This window comes from Populus trichocarpa, chromosome 5, assembly GCF_000002775.5.
Source record: "Populus trichocarpa isolate Nisqually-1 chromosome 5, P.trichocarpa_v4.1, whole genome shotgun sequence".
NCBI lineage: Eukaryota > Viridiplantae > Streptophyta > Magnoliopsida > Malpighiales > Salicaceae > Populus > Populus trichocarpa.
Window position 1 is genome coordinate 22,412,171 of NC_037289.2, and position 19,594 is coordinate 22,431,764.

At 34.2% G+C, this 19,594-nt stretch overlaps 2 protein-coding genes and 1 long non-coding RNA gene across 7 annotated transcripts; 2 read left to right on the top strand and 1 right to left on the bottom strand.

Annotated features, from left to right (window-relative positions):
* Positions 1-2,210: 2,210 nt before the first annotated feature.
* On the top strand, positions 2,211-4,973 carry LOC18099668 (uncharacterized). 3 transcript variants are annotated; one of them, XR_002981785.2, is made up of 7 exons: positions 2,211-2,600; positions 2,693-2,755; positions 2,864-2,980; positions 3,067-3,295; positions 3,562-3,735; positions 4,261-4,412; positions 4,489-4,973. It is a non-coding gene; the product is annotated as an uncharacterized LOC18099668 (long non-coding RNA). The 3 variants fall into 3 exon arrangements; XR_002981784.2 differs by having other exon boundaries at positions 2,212-2,600; positions 2,693-2,980; XR_002981786.2 differs by having other exon boundaries at positions 2,212-2,600; positions 2,693-2,980; positions 4,525-4,973.
* Positions 4,974-5,065: 92 nt separating this feature from the next.
* On the bottom strand, positions 5,066-8,252 carry LOC7476906 (CDT1-like protein a, chloroplastic). Its single transcript, XM_002307603.4, has 7 exons — positions 7,724-8,252; positions 7,517-7,636; positions 7,176-7,413; positions 6,104-6,736; positions 5,683-5,884; positions 5,507-5,597; positions 5,066-5,334 (listed from the first exon to the last, which is right to left on the bottom strand). The coding sequence occupies exons 1-7, from the start codon at positions 8,137-8,139 to the stop codon at positions 5,277-5,279; spliced, it is 1,758 nt and encodes a 585-aa protein (XP_002307639.3). The 5' UTR covers positions 8,140-8,252; the 3' UTR covers positions 5,066-5,276.
* Positions 8,253-13,162: 4,910 nt separating this feature from the next.
* Positions 13,163-19,568, top strand: LOC7454340 (autophagy-related protein 9). 3 transcript variants are annotated; one of them, XM_024602133.2, is made up of 11 exons: positions 13,163-13,640; positions 14,451-14,533; positions 15,037-15,684; positions 15,801-16,121; positions 16,198-16,420; positions 17,015-17,194; positions 17,305-17,511; positions 17,605-17,682; positions 17,776-17,846; positions 17,970-18,080; positions 18,416-19,568. In XM_024602133.2, exons 3-11 carry the CDS (start codon positions 15,110-15,112, stop codon positions 19,278-19,280), a joined length of 2,631 nt encoding a protein of 876 aa, XP_024457901.1. In that variant the 5' UTR covers positions 13,163-13,640; positions 14,451-14,533; positions 15,037-15,109; the 3' UTR covers positions 19,281-19,568. The 3 variants fall into 3 exon arrangements, with proteins under 3 accessions (XP_024457901.1, XP_002306839.1, XP_024457902.1); XM_002306803.4 differs by lacking the exon at positions 14,451-14,533; XM_024602134.2 differs by lacking the exon at positions 13,163-13,640 and having other exon boundaries at positions 13,753-14,533.
* Positions 19,569-19,594: the final 26 nt, after the last annotated feature.

The following is a 19,594-nucleotide window of genomic DNA, read 5'->3' on the forward strand; positions in this document are numbered from 1 at the left end:
TAAAAAAAAATGCCCTCCATTTTATGTTATCTTTTGTACATGTCAAATAAAAAATAAACACCCTGAAAAAATGGTGTAGGGGGTGAATTAGATAGGTAAGATAAAATTATAATTTAATTTTTTATATATAATGATATGTACTTCTAAACATTCAATCTAATACGGGAGCTAAAAACCATATAAATACGATAATTAAAGAGTTAGAGTTTAGAAAGAGTGCATCAAGTTTTATAGAGGTCCAGTAAATCATCTACTCCTCTCCTTGAACTTCCATTCAAGAGTTTCACTATCACACACCGGTTTTCTTAGCAGATGACACCAAACCGTTACACGATCTTTTGCGGGCTTAGAATCAAATTGTTATCCCTAATTTTTTTGTGGGCTAAAGACTACAAAAACATTTCACCAATACTTCTTAAAGGACAAGTATTATACCGCTCTCAATTTATTCTGTAGGAGTCTTTTCCAAGTGTTTAAAGTTTCACTCACTTTCCACTATATACTTTTTAGTAAAGTTGATTGGGATAACAATTAAACTATTTTGGATGATTTTTGTCGATTCATACTTATGATTACAAGTGAAACAAGAGTGCTATAAGTTGTTTTTTAAAAAGAGTATACTTAGATTCTTACTTTAAGAGTTCCATATTTTTTTTTTTTGCCAAGGGAAGGGTTATTTGTAAGCTTAGAAATGAAACTGGTCGTTAAACATAGTTTTCTGATTGTTAGAGAATCGGTGAGACTGTTTTTAGAATTGGTCAAATCCTTTTAGAATCAGTTAGACTATTTCGAATAACCTCAAGAGTTTCTGGAAATTTTCTAGAAACAAACCAATCGTTTTGAGAAATATCTTGTTTGATGATTTCATAGATGTTGTAAATATATCTGAATCATTGTACAAGTATCAATTTATGCTATATATATATAACAATTAAAATGAAATGGCACACAAGTATGTTTAATATAGTATATAGACATGACCTATTAAATCAATTAAGCATCATAGCATGATATTTAAAAACTTCATGGCATAAATCATGATATAACATATTTATATGCATGAACATGTGCATGTATTCATCAAAACTATATCAAATCAATGTTTTATCATTGACATATAACATACTACTTAATTAATGACATCAATATTTAATGTTTGTGTTATTATCAAAATATAATGAAAAACTTCATTAAATCATCATTGTAGCCATAAGACTAACGACTAGTACTCTCTTAAATATAAAAAACAAATAATACCCTTGATTTTATGTTATCTCGTATACATGTAAAATAAAAAAATAACACTTGTATACATTGCTCATTAAGTAATGTGATGAATTATGGTTGAAACTGTAATTTATTATTAATACAGTTTTGAAAATATTTAGTTAGTAATTTTATATGAATCCCACTTAAAATTGTCTTTTAGAATCTTAATTAAAAGAAATATAATTTATAATTTTTTTAAAAAAAATTTTCAAATTATAATCTTAAAAATTACCAGAATACTAAAGATGCACGTTAATGTTTAATGTTTGGCCGATGGTAAGGCAAGTCATAGCTTCAAACCCGTTAAATGTTTCTTAAGATGAGAGAAATTGTTCTTATTTCTTACTGTCTCTCTTATAACTGGGAACACGAAGAACAAGTCTTTAAGCAAAATTCTGCCTTTTATTTTATTTTATTTTCTTATAACAAGGATGTATTTGTTTTGAAGAGAGAATGAGTCGTGGGATTTTAGGTTGCTGCTGGGCCTGCACCTCTGCTGAAAAGGCTACAGGCTAAGATAAAAGAATAAGGCCCACGAGATATCGAGGCCCAATGTAAGATAAGGAGTTCCTCAGTTTACAGCTGTTATCGTGGTTATAAGCCGCCGGGGGTTTTTAAAAGCACGTTTTAGCCGTGTGTTTTTCAAAAAATTGTTACTTTTTTGCTTTACAGTAGTTTTTTTAATATTTCTGGATTATTTTATGTATTTATATCAAAAAATAATTTGTGATAAGTCCATATCAGAAACACGACGCTGCTTTCGCCGAGGAATTCATCAGAACATAGTTAGCTTATGGCTTAGACATTTCGGAAGCGTGCACCTACTTTTTATTACTGTAACGAGCATATATTGAGCAGTTCATGTCAAGAACACAGAACAAGTATATCATCTTTTTTCTCTCAATCCCACTAGATTGCAGTCAATTTTCTGAGCTGGAATTTCATAAAGTAAATGATTCTAGAAAATGTGCAAGCATAGTTGGTATTCTTCCATCCATAAACACGAGAATAGATGCATTTAATTTGTCCTTCAAATATAAACAAGGAAAAACGAGGAAAAATATGTGTGTACAGACTCAAGATCCATGGCGATTTTAAATGCAGTCAGGATCATTTACTCCAGATTCATGCCACATCTTCTCATGATTTTGGTCCAAATTGGCTATTCATTTCTCTACACCATTGCAGAAGCTGTCTTCAATCATGGGATGAACCCTCATGTCTTCGTTACATACCGATAAATCGTAGGCAGCTTAGTGATGTTTCCTGTTGCATATTTTCTTGAAAGGTGCATTACACACATGCATACACCCACCAGATAAATTGCAAAGGTATTAGCTATACAGTTGATACCAGCTGGTTTATTGTATGAAATTATGCTACCTAACGCATTTTACTTAATATGATTTTCGTTTTCCTGCAGAAAAGCGAGGCCAAAGCTAACAATTGTGTTGTTTCTGGAGATATTTGTGCTTTCTCTTCTAGGGTATGAAGGGCAATCCATATGCTTCAACATAAAGCAAAACGAAACAAAATTTTTTGTCTTTGTGAGAAAAGGAAAGGACTTACAGTTTTCTCTTTTGACGAAAGCCAGGACCAGCTTAACAATTAACATGTACTTTGCAAGCTTGAAATACACTTCTCCTACCTTTGTTGCTTCAATGAACAATACCGTTCCCTCCATGACTTTCATAATTGCAATTATACTCAGGTGGGGACTTCAAAACCTGAATAACCGAAGACCAGAAATCATATCTATCCTGATTCTGACACGAAGAGTGCTTCCATTTCATGTAGGTTGGAGATTGTCGATTTAAGGAACCCTCGAGGAATAGCTAAAATTGTCGGAACGTTACTATCGTTGGCTGGGGTCTTGACCATCACTTTATACAAAGGACCTGAGGTGCGAAGCTTGCAGGGTGCACCAATCCATGTCAGAAGTAATCATGCTCAGCAAAACCGGGTGAAGGGGTCTTTTCTGCTTGTTTCGAGTTGCTTTACATGGTCTCTCTATTTTATTATGCAGGTATAGAATTCTCCACCCTGTTATTTCCCTTGGACTTTCTTTTTGGTCTTGCATCAAACGCAGACCATTACTCCGATTTCCAATTGTGCTACAAGAGTTATAAGATTCTAACATAATATCGGTGGCGTGGAATGTTAAAAATAACCAATTATAACTTAACATGAGGCTAATTCTCCTTGCTAGAGTATCTTTGCCTTTAGAGATGCTTGATTTTTTCAGAGCATACGCATGCAAATGAGTGCTAAATTTTCCTTAATTGATCATAGATGTGTACCTCGTAAGCATACACACTGAAAAGGTATCCTTCACAACTATCACTAGCTGCATGGATAAACGGCTTAGCGGCGGCACAATCAGCTGTCTTCACTGTGTTCATACAACACGAACCAGCAGCATGGAGCATCAGATCCAGCATTATATTCTGGTCCATCATATATGCTGTAAGTTCATCCATGAACAGCTTTACGGATTATTAAACTAGCTTGCAAGAAACTAGGGGTGATCATTTTCGATTCGGTTCGGTTTTTATCAAAAAAAGTAACCAAACCGAAATTATTTTTTTTTGAAAAAAAAAACCGAAACCGGGTCAAACCGACCGGTTTCGGTTCGGTTCAGTTTTTTTAGGGCAAAACCGGTTCAAACCGGTTTGGCTCGGTTTTTCCGGTTTTGGCTCGGTTTTCTCGGTTTTGGCTCGGTTTTTCCGGTTTGGCTCGGTTTTGGCTCGGTTTTTTTATCGGTTTCGGTTCGGTTCGGTTCGGTTTTTTCAGTTTTTTGTTTATAAAACCAAAACCGAACCGAACCGGCCGGTTTTTTCAAAAAATTAATCGGTTTAATCGGTTTTTTTTTTCGGTTCGGTTTTTTCGGTTAATTTTTTTCCGGTTTTCTCGGTTTAATCGGTTTTCCAGTTTTTTTGCTCACCCCTACAAGAAACCATGTTAAGTCATGTTATTAATCATCAATGGCAGGGAGTCATTAGTTGTGGCTTGACGGTCTTCATTCAATTATGGTGCAACAAAGAAAAAGAGGCAGTCTTTGTGACCATCTTTAGTCCTCTTGCAACCGTAATGGTGGCAATCCTGGCTTACTTTCTTTTTGGTGAAGCGTTGCACGCAGGCAGGTAAAATTAAATTTTATTTCACAATTATTAGAAAAAAAAAGAACGAGGTGAATATAATTTCATCGTTTGGAAACAGGGGAGACTGTCCCTAATTTATCTCTGGCTAAATCAGCATATTGGGAGGAGCTGTTGTTATCATTGGACTTTACATGCTGCTGTGGGGAAAAGAAAATGAGCGAGATCGAAACAAGTCCCAAGAACCATCTCTTTCCACTTATGATGAGGAAAAGTTAAGCCAGTTAGCAGTGGAAAGTTCAGCAGAAGACACATAGTGAAACAGGAAGTTGAGAAATAAATCGAGAATTGGGACTGATACAAACGAGTCCTACAATACTCAGATCATGATGTCGGAAACGAATGGCATGGCAAATAAATCAAAGCTCGTTTATTGAGCACTAATAATCATTTTCTACAACAATTAGTTAACAAATTTTTCGATATTTCCAAGTGAGTATCGATATCCCCAAACAACTAGTACAGTGAATGTTATTGCAAACTCTCTTATCCTATCTTAATCAGTTAACTTCTGCAGAATGTTATTACAATGGAGTTCTACAATCATTGCTGAAGTTGTCTCCATAGTAGTTTTGTTAAATAGATCAACTGCAAAAGGTATATTACACTTGCGGCTAGTAGAAAAGAAAATATTGCAGTTGCAAAAAAAGAGGATTTCATTATCTTGCAATTTGGTTAGCAAATTAATCATTCACAGACATCTAAACTACCTTAACTTTTATACAAACATTGGCTAGCATATCATAAATTAGGGCATTCAGGAATAGCCAACAAAAGTGGGAGAATTTGGACACCGTCCCTCATCATGTTTCTTGCTATGATTTCAAAAGACATCGAGTTTTCTCTTTCTCACTTGGCTTCTTCAAGTCGTGCTCGTACAGTTTCTGGACTGTACATTTTGTTGATGCTGCAACATAAGATTAGATTGTGACATTAACAGCTTGAAAAGCTTCAGTTTGAACAGTGTATTATCATGCTCATTTTCTATGAAAACCAATTATTGAGTTTCAATGGACTCTCAATTACAATTGGAAGTTTCTCAAAGCAAGGAGAAAAAATGAATTGTTTCCGAGGCTTACCGAAAGATCGAATCCCCACTAGATGCCAATTTCTCAGATATCCATTCAGGAACGAGTTCAAGCAACAAGTTTAGCTGCTCATCAACTTCTCCTGCATACAAAACACAAAATGAGTTAGCTTAATGTGGTGTTCTGAAAAATGTCTAATGGTTTTTGACAGGAAACTCCTTGCTTACTTCTATCAGCAATATCAGAGTGGCTTGCAATTATCTTGTGTATGAGCTCCTCTTTTGTGAGAACTGATTGTCTTATTGACTGAAACAAGAAATGAATCTTGTTGAAGAGCTTAGGAAGGCAGGCAATCATTTGCCGCCGCTTCTTTGCTTGTGAGATTGCAGGATCTCTCTCTTCTTTAGCCTTCTGTTCTTTCTCTCGTATCTGCAGAAGCAACAATGATTACTACCAATCACAGCATTAAATGTCTCGTTTGAAGTCAAAACACAAGCAATCCAAGAAAACAGAAACCCTGGAGATTAATTTAAATATCAAAATAAAAATGTATGCAGTCAATCAAAGACAACAGCTAAGATGTATCAATAGCTTGTAATGTTCACAGACTGACAAGTGAAAATGATTGAGAATTCAGGATGAGCTTACCGATTGCAGAAGACTCTCAGGGAAAATTTTCAAGACATCATCATCATCAGATACATCCCCTGTCTCTCTTTGTTCATCCATAGCATGCTTCACTGGAGTTTCAAATATCAATGACCTGCTGGGGGGACGCCTAACAAGCTTGTCTGGTGAGTTGGAAGAACCATCATTATATGGGCTCGTGCATCTTTTATGCTGATGCAATGCAGGTGTGGTAGATATCAATGCAACTGGAGTTAAAGCAAGTTTTGCAGGAGTTGATTGGTCACTAGCCATCTTTGTGGGAGAATCATCTCCATCATTTATGGCATCTTTCACTTTGCTTGGTGTTGCAGATAAACAATCTTGGTCGCAGGTAGGTGTGGAAGACACTTTGGCTGGTGATGGAGCAGAATAACTAGTTCTCTCATTGGAGGAGATTTTGCTGGGGCATGGCTCTAAAGCCGAGGAAACTGATCTTTGGAGGCTGTTTTCTGCTTCAATTTTTGTACCTTTTTGGGAGGAGAAGCGCCTCTTGAAACTTCGGGATAAAAGTGATGCCATTGCTGGTTTCTCTTCTTCAATTGCCGGGGTTCCTGCCAGCAATGGGGAGCGATTGAATGGCTCTGGGAGCATTTCCTCTGGAATATCATCACCCTGAAGCCATGGAAAAGCACTGTTAACACATCAATCAGAATTTATAAACAGAAGTACATTGAATCAAGTAGGACAGAAAACAACAAACTCAGTTTCATACAACTCAAAGCAACTCTTACCTAGGGACAAATCATAAAGGCTGTCAGTAATATTCTAATCAGTGGCTTCCTCAGTACATTCAATCACATTATATTGCAACGGTTGAACATACAATGATACAAGAATAAGACAAAATGATCTAAAGCCGCTTCCCAAAATGCAAATCACACATCACAAAAACATCATCAAAATCACAGTGTAATGGATGTCATTTCAAAAAAACAAAAACAAAGAACGAAAGAGAGAAACACATTCATCTTAAACTTAAACCGAGTTATGGAATCATAACATGAATTTTAAGCACTAACAACATAAACAAAGGCACAAAAAACAGTAAAACCTGAGGATGGTCTCTATAAAAATCCACAAGCCTTGAGCGGAAGACCTTCCTTAAATATATTTTCTCACTTTCAGTTTTCAACTTGCCATCATCACATTGAATTGCATCAGCATTTACAGTAACTTGAAGATCCGGCTTCATACAGCTGGTTTGCTCATCAAACTTGAGTACCCTCTTTATCTCAATTGCCTCTGGCATAATATACTTCAATTGCGCCAAATGTTTATGCGTAAACCTCCTAAAAAATAACAATTACAATTAAAATATACAATTACAAAATGAAAAAATAAATAATGAAAAATGAAAATGAAAAAAAAAGACAGTACAGTAATCAGGAGTACCTGTCTGTTAAAGACTCAATTTTTGGGGAAATGTTAGAGAAAGTAGACATCGAGCCCTTCATACGCAACAACCGGATCGAGCTATCCAAGTTATCAAAAAACTCACCCAGCATTTCATACCTTAACAAGTTTTAAACAAAAAGAAAACATTTAGCAGAAATCACTACAAATTTCAAAAGAATTCAAAAAATGACCCAAAAAACTTACTTATCGGGGATTTTATTGTGCCCATCACGAGACTGATTCTTTCTGGGCTTGGGTAGTTTACTGGTGGTGGTATCGGTGGTGGAATCCTCAGGCCAAGACGCGATCTGTCTTCGAGCGGACTTGGTTTGATTGGTTCCATGGTCTTGAGAGGCGATGTGACGGACTTCTTTTAAGGAGAGGGCGACACGGCGGTTGCGGAGGCGGGAAGGGAGTTGGGATTGCTGTGTTGGGGTTTGAGTGGCGATTGTTGAGTTCGAAGGCTTAGATTTTGGGGTTAAAGATGATGATTCAGAATCTAGTTTAGGTTTCTTGGATTTTGAAGGCTTAGATTTTGGGGTTAAAGATGATGATTCAGAATCTAGTTTAGGTTTCTTGGATTTTGAAGAAGGGATTGGTGAGTATAGAAGGGAGTTCATTGCTGCTGTGCTTCTTCTTGTTGATTTTGAGTGTTAAGAGAGATTGCAGACGCAGAAGAGGAGGAGGAGGACGATGGGGAAGGTGGAGGGTAGGCTAGTAGTATTAGGGGTTTTTCTTGGCGGGAATTGCTGAGGTGGAGCTTTGCCACGTCATACTTCCCGCCAAGCAGGTCCGTTGCCTCCCGCGGTTTTTCTTTCTCGACTCCTCTGTCTACTACATGCCGTTTGGCTAGATGGTGGAAACGACGAATCATTTAAACTGGGGACGAGGAAAAGACGAAAGGGCCATTCACCTGGACGGTCGTGCATGTGACACGTCCTCGTGCTTAAAAAGTAAAGTTGCACGTGTAATTTTGCTCGTTCATCCCAAGTCACATTCGGATAATTTAGACACAAAAAAATGTCATAATAGAGAATTTCTTGAATTATTTAAAATTATTTTTTTATTTCCTGTCTTGAACTAATTTTTTTTCCTCTTCAGTTTTTTTTTTTATTTAGATTATGTTTCGGATACTTTGAATTTTTTACCCGTTACCTTGTTAATCGGTTACCCGGTTTTTTTCCTAAAATTATATATATGTTGATTTTAATTTGATTTTTGTAACGTAGTTTAGAAAAACTATGGGTGATCGATAAGTCAAGACATTGAGTGATTCAGTTAGCCTTCTCATCCTTTGTTGAATATTTTTCTTAAATAATCTGTCTATAATTTCTTAAATAAATCAAAATATTAATCTAAATAAACTACAAAACCTAAAAATAAAGGAAAATAAATAATTCTTTTTCTAAATAAAAAAAGAATTAGAAAAACAAAAAATTCTTTTCTTCTAAAAATCCTCCTGTATTAAATTCTCTCCATGAAGACAGATTAATTACACATTTACGGGTATAATAAATGTTAATTTGTAAGGTATGTATCATTTTGAAATGTATTAAACTAACTTTTTTTATTTTTAAAATTTTATTTTTATTATCAATACAAGACGATTTAAAAAAAAATTAATATTAAATTTTTCAAAATATATTCTAACCGTAATCTTAAACACGAAGATATCGCAGTTGTGGCACGTTACTCCTCCTGGAATATCCTCTATCCTTGCTGGTGATGCCGCTGAAGTTGCTTGCTTTTTTGGAGGATCCAGCTTATGTTTTGTTTTTGACCCTATGCACCAGAACAAGGTTAAAGAAGAGACTATAGGGTTGCAACCCTGAGTCCCTCCATGCACGGCTGCCGGTGAATTATTATTAGGACTAAGCAGGCGGATGAACCTGCGAAATTGAGACGTCTTTGACATTGACAAGTGAAATCAAACTTTGAACGCGTGACTTCTTCGAACATCTTGTGAGGTGGTAAATGTGGCGGCAGCCACTCACGCCAGTAACTCAGCATAACTCGTTCTCTTTTCAAACTCAGCTAAAATCACCCAGGAGTCCAGGACTGGTGGACTGGGAATCGAAGACCGTCACGACTGGGCTCTCCCTTTGATTGATTGATTGATTAAAATAACAAAAACACGTTGGTCTTTGACGTTTTCTCTTACGTGTCACCTTTTTTCTCCTTTTCCCTTGATCCTCCTTTAAGAAATTATGCGACGAATTTTATTTATTTTCATTTATTTTTTTATCTGAGCACTGGCGTATTCGAGGTGTTGATAAATAGTATGATAATAAATTAAAGGTTTATATTATAAAATAGACTTTTGCTTCATAATTCACAGCAAATTAAAATAACAATGACCATAATAAGGTCATATTCCTTTTTAGTGTTTCAAGGGCGCAAAAGACTTTAGATTGAATTTAAAGTTTTTATTTTTTCACATTTAATTTATTTTTAGGTTACTAGTCTCAACTAAAAAAATTATTTTTTTATTACGTTCCAGTTTCTTTGGCACCGATTGGAACGCATTCCATAAAAATTTATTTTTTATTTTTATTAAAAATTAATTTTTTTATATATTTTGGATTGTTTTTATGTGCTGATCTAAAAATAATTTTAAAAAAATATTATTTTAATGCATTTCTAAGTGAAAAACATTTAAAAAAATAATTACAATCACATTTCCAAACATGTTTGAAATAAGAGTTTAAAAGTGATTTTTTATCTTCAAATGTGTTAAAAATTTAGATCGATTTTATTTTTATTTAATTTAACATTTTAGGGTTGAAAATGTTTGTGTAGATATTTTCTATGATTTTTCTGGGTTTTCAAGTTAAAATAAGTTGAAAATTTAGTTTTTCACGTTGAAACAATTTGAAATTTTAATTTTTAAGATCCAAAGATTCAAACATTGACTTTCCATCCATTGAAAGTAACTAGAAGAAGATGATGTGTTATCTGCTTATGCAAAAACATTTAAAAGATCCATGTACGCATCAACCTTTTTATCTCAAGCCAGTCACGTAGATCCATCCTTCTGGGCCTAGATGTGCATAGGTTTTTTTTTTTTTAATAGTTATTATTTTTTAAAAAAAAATTAGAACAATTTTTTAAAAAAATTATAAGATGATATTTTAAAAATTATCCAACTATGCATAGTTTTTTACAATATCAAGACTTTTTATGATAATATTAATAATTATGCATGCGCCTGAGCCTAAATTTGTTTTAAAATTGTTTTTGTTAATAGTTAATATTCAATGAAAATAAAATATTATTTTTTTTATTGTAATTTTCTCTTTATATTTTTTTAATGTTTATTATTTTTATATTTTACCATACAAGCGTGAAAAATGATTCATCCATTAATTTTCTATTTTTTTTAATTGAAACATGCTTTCATGATCATAAGAGTTTTTATTTAGAAAAACAAATTTCATATAAAAACAATACATGAATAAAGAAATTGAGTTTTTAATTAAAAGGATAAATTTTTTTATCTTTTACTCAAATTATTAGAATTCTATGAATTTTTTTTTAATTCTCATTGTTTTTATTTAACAAACCATGCTGTAACAAAAATAATACTTATCATTAAAAAAAAATTACATGAATAAGAGAGTAAATTTAATTAAAAAATATTTTTTTTATGAATACCTATTTTAATCATCATGTGATTAAATAAAAATAAATTTCATAAAGTATCGTCCAGCAATGCGAGAACTATAACTTGTAATAATAATAAAGTTAGGCTTGTACTAATAATAAAGTTTTTTATGAGTATATTTATTATTGAATAACTTTTATATAAATATGTGAAATTATAAAAAAAATATTTAAACTTGGTATATTTTTTTAATTTAAATATACATTTGCAAAAACAAAGTATATCTATCTCTTCATCAAATCCACACTAATTTGATCCAACTTTAAACTTTTGTTTTGTTTTTTGGTTTTATATTTCATTAGCATTTTAATTAAATTAAAGTATTAAATTATTTAAATTCAATTTAACACTTATTTAAAAAAACAAGAGAAATTAAGAATATACAAACAACTTCTTTTTATTTAATTATATTTGTTCGTAAAGCCATATTTTTCTTTAAATTGTAGTTGTAATATATAATATAGTAAAAGAAAAGCGTTCATCTTTCAGATTTTACTAGATATTATGCCCGCACGATGCCGCAAGCTTGTGGCATACTTATGCATTATCGTGGGTTTGTAGAAAAAATATAAAAATTTATATGGAAAAAAATTGTTACAATCCACAATGTTTTCAAGGAGAAAACTACAAAGCTAAATTCTCAACCAGCTTAATATTAAAAAAATAATATCAACAAAGAAATTTTTGGAAATAATCATAAAAAAATGGATGGAAAAAAACTATGCAGGGAAACACTATAGCAATCTATAGTGTTTCATGAGAAAATATACAGTTGTAATTATCAACCAGCTCAATATTAAAAATAATAAAATCAATAAAGATAATTTTAAAAATAATAATAATAAAAAAATTACATGGAAAAAAACTGCAGCAATCCATAGTGTTTTAAAGAAAAAAACTACGAAGCTAAATTCTCAGCCAGTTCAATATGAAAAAAAAAAGTGACAAAGATAATTCTTGAAAACAATTCATAAAAAAAAACCATGTGGAGAAACAATGTAGCAATCCACAATGTTTTAAAGAAAATACTATAGAGCTAAATTCTCAACTAACTCCATATTAAAAAAATAAAATCAACAAAAACAATTCTGAAAAAAAAGAGAGACAATTTTGGAAAAAAAAAGCAAAAACAAAATGAAAAAAAATGGAAAGAAAAACATGCGGGGAAAGTTAAAGCTAAATTCTCAACTAGCTCAATATTAAAAAAAAATTCGACAAATATAATTTTTTTTAAAAAAACATGTGTGGAAACACTGTAGCAAACAAAAATCATGTGGGGAAACACTGTAACAATTCACAGTGTTTTAAAGAAAAATCTACGAAGCAAAATTCTCAATCAGCTCAATATAAAAAAAATAAAATCGAATCGACAAAGACCATTTCGAAAAAAAAAAAAATTCATAAAAAAAACCATGTAAGAAAACATTGTAGTAATCCATAATGTTTTAAAGAAAATAATTACAGTATTAAATTCTCAACCAGTTCAATATTAAAAAAAATTGACAAAGATAATTTTTGAAAAAAAACACAAAAATAATAATAAAAAAACAAAAAACAAAAGAAGAAGACAATCCCAAGAAAAAAAATTTAAAACCCAAAAGAATATAGAGGAAAAATGAAAAAAAATGCGGGGAAAAAAAATAAACAAAAAAAAGATAAAACATAAAAAAACAAAAATAAATAATAAAACAATAAAAAAAAAAAAAAAACACGTGGAGAAAGTACTGTAGCTTTCTCCACGTGTTTTACAGTATTTATTAAATAAATATAAACCGCAACTCTGTTAAAATTATGTTTTTTTTTAAATTTTTTATTTTATTTTGATATAATAATTTTAAAAATTAAAAAATATTATTTTAATTTTTTTTTTTAAAAAAACTACCGCTGCACAACCAAACAACCTCTCCAATGCACAAATAAATAATCGATGAAACCTGGTCACCAAGAAATTGGAACTAACTAATTACCCAGTCCATGAAGTAAAGGGAAGTACCAGTTGTTGCTTTTCTGTAAAGTTGCGTCTCCCCCTCCTCCCCTCCTCCTCCTGCTCAATCCACCACGGAGGAGGCTTTTTTACCTTTACTGCTACTGCGTTTTTAACATCCATCTCTAGTAATAACAAAAGCAGAGACAGAGACAGAGACAGAAGATGCCCAAAAAGCTTTCTAAATTACCCTTTCACATTACCATTTCTCAATAACAATTTAAAATTAAAATATAAAAAATTCCCAATTGAATTTCAATTCCCTCAAGAAAGAACCACGCAACCCAAACAAGCAATCTCCCTCCCTCCCTCCCTCCCCCTCTCCCTTTTCCTGTTTTCTTCTGTCTTTCAATTCTTTTTGACAAAACAAAATATTTCAGTGCAGTTTCTTATAGTTGACCTTACTGAAGCCTCACCCTTTTCTTGATTTTTTCCACACTTCGGTCATATCATTATTCTTTACTGGGTTCCAGGTAATTTCGTGTCTTGTCTTATCTCGATTCGAATCAATTTTTTTTGTCCTTTAATGTGATAATGATATCGTACAACATGAATTTTTAGTTCTTTTTTTTTCAGTTAATGATGTGAATGTTTTGTTTGATTTGCTAATCAATATGGACAGCTGGGATTAAGCTGCAGTAATTTAATCCAGATTAAGCAATTTGTTTTTTTGACTCAATATAGTGATTATATGATCAGATAAAGATTGCCCACCTCCTTTTTTCGTGAATTTTTATCCGATTAATTTTGGTTTTTCCTTTCTGGGTTTTGCTCTAAGTGGTATTTATTTTCAGTTTAAAAGTTTGTGACTTTTTGTTTGCATATTGAATTGGAGGGTTCCGTTAGAGATCTTAAGTAGTTAGTGATTTCACTATTCTTATTTCTCGCGCTAAATTTTATTTTTTTGGTCGTAGCTTTGATTGTTATTAATTAATTAACTAAAGGGAGCAGCGGGGATAGCAAAGATAGTGCACTTGAATTAAGTAGTTGTAGAAGCGAAGCAATGCCTCCAGAGAGATCATGTATTTCTGGCATTTGTTAAAGAGTGAAAAATCCCTATTGCAGCTTTTATATATGGTACAAAAGGGAGATGAAACTAGACCATGTCTTAGGAAATAAAGGGAGTTGATCTTGTTTTTTAGTTGCTCTTAGTAGATGCCTTGATTAGTTTTGAACTCCTTGTTAAACTCCCTCTCTGTCACTGGATTAGTGGTCTTCCATATGCATTTACGTGTGTTTACATTAGCAGACTGATCAAGATCATTTTGGTGCTGCTTTTACAGGCAGCAGTGAAGCCCTTGTTTGTATTGTAGAACTGGGTGAAAATTGATTGCCTTGTAGGACTTGAGCTTTGGCAGATGAACAGGTAGATACTTGATCAAAACGCTATGAACTATGTGGGAATATTTGATTCTGTTTTATTACCCATTAATTAAAAATGTTTGTTTCAGCGGGCCTTAATAGATTTAGGATACTGAAGATGTAAGAATACTTTCAGAATGATGGTATAATTTCATTATGTTTCAACAACACATTCTTTGTTGTGCTCATCTTCATTCTGATTAATATGGTGCATTGGTAATATTGGTGGAAAATTTCTTCCATCACCCCCTGCCCCTTCTTTTCCTCCCAGAAGATTTTTTTTTCTTCCTTTTCTCAGTGACATTTGACGAATGAGAAGTGGAAGATATTGTGGTTGTGTAAATGCATTTTTTAGTTGAGTGTAGTAGAAGTGGCATGGTTTATCATTCAACTTCTCTAGTTTCTCAAGTTTTGAATATTAGCTGATTACTGAGGAAACAGGGGATTGTGTAAAGTAGCTATATAAGGCATGTCTAGTCTGATCCATTTTTTTTCTTTCATTTCCAGAGCTTTGCCTTAACCATTAATGCAGTTTGGGGAATGGACTGGCTCTTTTTGCCTACTGTAAGTGTTTGTGAATATGATGTTCAGTGGGCAAAATTTTAATGCTCTGAGCATATTTAAGTGGAAATGGCGTGGTGAATCATCTTTGTCAAACCGCTTGCTTGACGATGTTCCACCAGAGATTGAATTGTCTGACTATAGAAGGGTGCCAAGTCCTGGTTGCGAGAGCCCTTCAGGGCTTCTTAATGGCGATAGGTTGAATGTGGAAACAGTTGCTGATTTGGACCTGTTCTTTGAAAGATTATACAATTACTATTGCGAGAAAGGGCTTTGGTGTATTATTATAAAGTGGATAGTTGAGCTTTTTAGCATGGGTTTCACCATCGGTTTCTCAGGTTTTTTTTTATTATATGTTGACTGGAATGGTCTTCGTAATGCTAAGTGTGGGATGGATGCAGTTGAATCTGGAATCAAGCCTTGTGATCTTGCTGAAGAAGCTCTCCATCTGCACCCATTAACCCCTCTAACGCTTACAAAAGCTATCATTGTTGGATATTTGGGGTTATTTTCTATATACTGGATCTTCTGTTTCTTGAGGTTTTTCGCTCAATTGAGGGACATTCTTGGTACCCGGCGCTTCTATTATAACAGGTGGCTGATCTAATATGTGAAATTTTTTGTTGGAAGTTTACTTCAGTACAGATGTTTTCTTTTATATTGACTTTTCATTGTATTTCAATAATAGAAAAAATATTATCTTTTTGCAGTCTCCATGTCACAGACAATGAAATTCAAACCATGTCATGGGCTACAGTTCTTGAAAAGGTTGTTCACTTGCAACACTCACAACAACTGTGTGTGGTTAAGGACCTTACTGCTCATGACATCATGATGCGATTGATGCGGAAAGAGAACTACTTGATTGGAATGCTCAACAAAGGAGTGCTTGCTTTTCCAATCTCCCTGTGGATTCCAGGTGTTGGCCCAACTGTCAGGACAGGTTCAAATGGAATGCAGCATCGCCTAATATTGACAAAGCCCCTTGAGTGGACCTTAAATTGGTGCATATTACAGAGCATGTTTGATCGGTATGTTTAATTTCACATGACTTCCTGTTTAAATGTTGATTTTTTAGCATTTTCTCATTAGAATGTACTTCTGCAGGAACTTTTGTGTTAGGAGGGATTTCATTTATAATCCTAATGCATTAAAGAAAAGACTTATGGTAGTTGGGCTTGCGATGCTTGTCCTTGCACCATTTCTTGTTATATTCATGCTGGTGTATCTCTTCCTAAGGCATGCCGAACAATTTTATAATCATCCAAGCACAGCATCATCTCGAAGATGGTCAAATTTGTCAAGGTGGATTTTTAGAGAATTCAACGAGGTACAAACTGTCTCTCTCTCTCTCTCTCAGACATTATTTTCAAACAAAACTTTTCATAATCAATCTGCTTGCTTCTGAAATGTTGGCAATGATGTGTTGAGTGCAAATTTTTGAATGTGTTCTAGTTTTTTTTTCAAATCTTGTGTCTTATATTTGTATTAAACTAGCAAAACCTCTTGATAAGGTGAACATATTTTGGTGGTTTATAATATTGCTTCTAGTCAGAAGAGGATGTGTTTTTTCTGATAACACATTTTCTCATGATTATGAAACAGTGCTTGATTTATTTGATGGCATTGTAATGAACAGAAGCAAGATATTGTTGGGTTTTGTTAATTATTGGATGAATGAGGGCTATGCCTGTTTAAATCTATTAATTTGTTTCTGGCATGTTAGATTGCTAGATTTATTTTGTTACAAGAAAAATTTCTTCTATTTTCCATTTTCATGCATGAGATGAGAGTCCATTTCCATAATGTAGCTTTATTTCAATAAAAGAATGAGGGTTTTAGCAATTTTTGAAATCATTTCTCAGATATGAATCCACCTCCCTGAACACTTCTATAATTAAGATGGCATGTATTTATGTTTCAGGCTGACCATTTGTTCAAGCATCGGATCAGTAGCAGTGCGATGCATGCTTCAGATTATTTAAAGCAGTTCCCTTCACCTATTATTTCAATCATCGCGAAGTTCATCTCTTTTGTCTCTGGAGGCTTTGCTGCTATCCTGATCATCATTGCATTTCTGGAGGAATCTTTGCTAGAGGGCCATGTAATATACTCGCACTTATACTATCCTAAAAAGATACTAAATAATACAAAATTGGCAGTCATAGTTGATGATAATATGTATGTTTCATGATAGTCTTTTAAATTCTGCAGATATTTGGGCGCAACTTGCTTTGGTATGCTGCTGTTTTTGGAACTATAACAGCTATCAGCCGGGCTGCTGTTACAGATGAGCTCCTGGTCCTTGATCAAGAAGGGGCAATGTCTATGGTGGTACAGCACACACATTATATGCCAAAGAAATGGCGGGGCAGAGAAAATACTGAGAGGGTCCGTATGGAGTTTGAAACCTTATTTCAGGTAATGCAGATGAAATTCATGCATTTATATGAAAATGAGACCTCCCTAATGATGGTGTTGATCCATTTTAACTGTTTTATGGTTTTTATGCAGTATACTGGAATGATGTTACTTGAGGAGATGGCTTCAATTTTCCTCACTCCATTCTTGCTTTTATTTGTTGTCCCAAAGGTATCCATTTCATCTCCTGATAGACTGTTTATCTAGTTATAGCTATGACATATATTGGCTAATTTCAAGCTGGTTTGTTGTGATTTTTTGCAGCGCGTGGATGACATCTTACAGTTCATTGCAGATTTCACAGTGGATGTTGAAGGTGTTGGCGATGTTTGCAGGTGAGTCACATGTTCTTATATTAAAAATTCTGAAACCTTAAGGAATTAGATACCAAACCATATTTTAGCTTTGTTTCTTAACATTGACGATATTCAATCCTTGACTTTATTGACCTGTCACAGTTTTAGTGCTTTTGATTTTCAAAACTATGGAAATAGCAATTATGGCTCGCCCTACAATGCACCTCGCTCCCAGAGGAGTTGTCAGGGGAAGATGGAGAAATCATTTTTGAGGTATGATTTTAGCATTTTAATTGTCGATTCTTTCTTCAATTTGATAAGCTTTTTGAAACCTTGTGTGACTGTCCTTGTGCTTGCTTTGTATTTTTGAGGAGTTGTCAGGGGAACATGCACAACAAAATTCTCAGGATGAGATGCTATTGTATTTGTTCCTTAAAGGGAACTAGTCATTCTGGGCATGTTAATCATTATTTTGTAAATTTGCCACTGTTATGTCCTCACTTGGAAATTGAAATAAACCCTTGCAAGCCTTGCAAGGTGCCTGCTGGTAGTTTTGTTTTCATTGTTCCCTGTGCTTGCTCCTCATCTTGCATCGTTGTATTTTGCAGTTTCCAGAGTAGCTATCCTTCATGGGAACCCAACATTCAGGGAAAGCAGTTTCTATTAAATCTTAGAACTTTTAGGGACCAAAATTTGCAAGGACAGGGAGCTAGACATACGCACTCTTCTCCTAGAATGTGGCGAGGGAGCCCCAGTTTCAGAGGCCCCGGTGATAGAAACATTCCTTTTTCAAGGGAAATGCCATTTAATACTCCCGGTTTTCAGCTGGGTTCTTTGTGGCTACTTGATATAGATCAGAGGAATCATCCTTATCTTCTTGATTGGTATTATACTTCTCGACCTCATAGTTCAACTAACAACACGAGAGATGCCACAGCAGTACCATTTGAAGCAGCTGAGCAACAGCATTCCAGGGATTATTGGACGCCATCCAACTTGGAGCAAAATGAAGCAAGATATGATGAAGAGTTCTGGGGTCACAATTACCAGGACCGTTCCGGGTCTCATTTGGGTGCTTCTACGTCTGCCCCACTCTTCCAGGAAAGTGTACTACATCATGACTCCAGCAACCTTGCACATCCTACTAGGAGCCATTGGTGGGTAAGAAGTGGCCCATTTGGTGCGCAGCCCCAAGCAAGTTTTCTCGAGCCTCCTGATTTCCACCAAGCAAGTTTTCTCGAGCCTCCTGATTTCAACCTCCATGCTTCTGAAAATCACTATGATAATTTATCGGAAAAAAGCTTAGAGGACCATGAGCAACACTTGGACTGGAGAGGCACTAACTGGTTGTCCCGGACCACTTATTTGGATGATGACATTGAAGCGGGAAGGAGTGTAAGTCTTCTTTTTGATGACATTTATAGCAGGCCACCTGACACACCCCCTGCATTTCGAGAGCCCCCTAGCTTTTGAGAGTCAATTACCTCTTCAGCAGTTTGAGGGGTTCTTGTTTTTAGATTTGTGGAATGCATATGGGTTTCCGAAGATGGACTGCGATTTCTTCTCTGTGTAAAGAGGAAACTATGTATTCTTTGTTGTACATAAGATTCATCACGAGGTTAGATTCTCAAGTAGGCCTCGTCCCAATTTGGAAGGTAACAGACTCCTTAGTCACTGTATGCCTCCTGAAACTGTAAAAACAAATGCAATCGATTGATACATTCCAAATCCCATTCTAATCAACTAGTCAATTTCTTTGCAGTTGCATATAAGATTCGTTTCTTCAA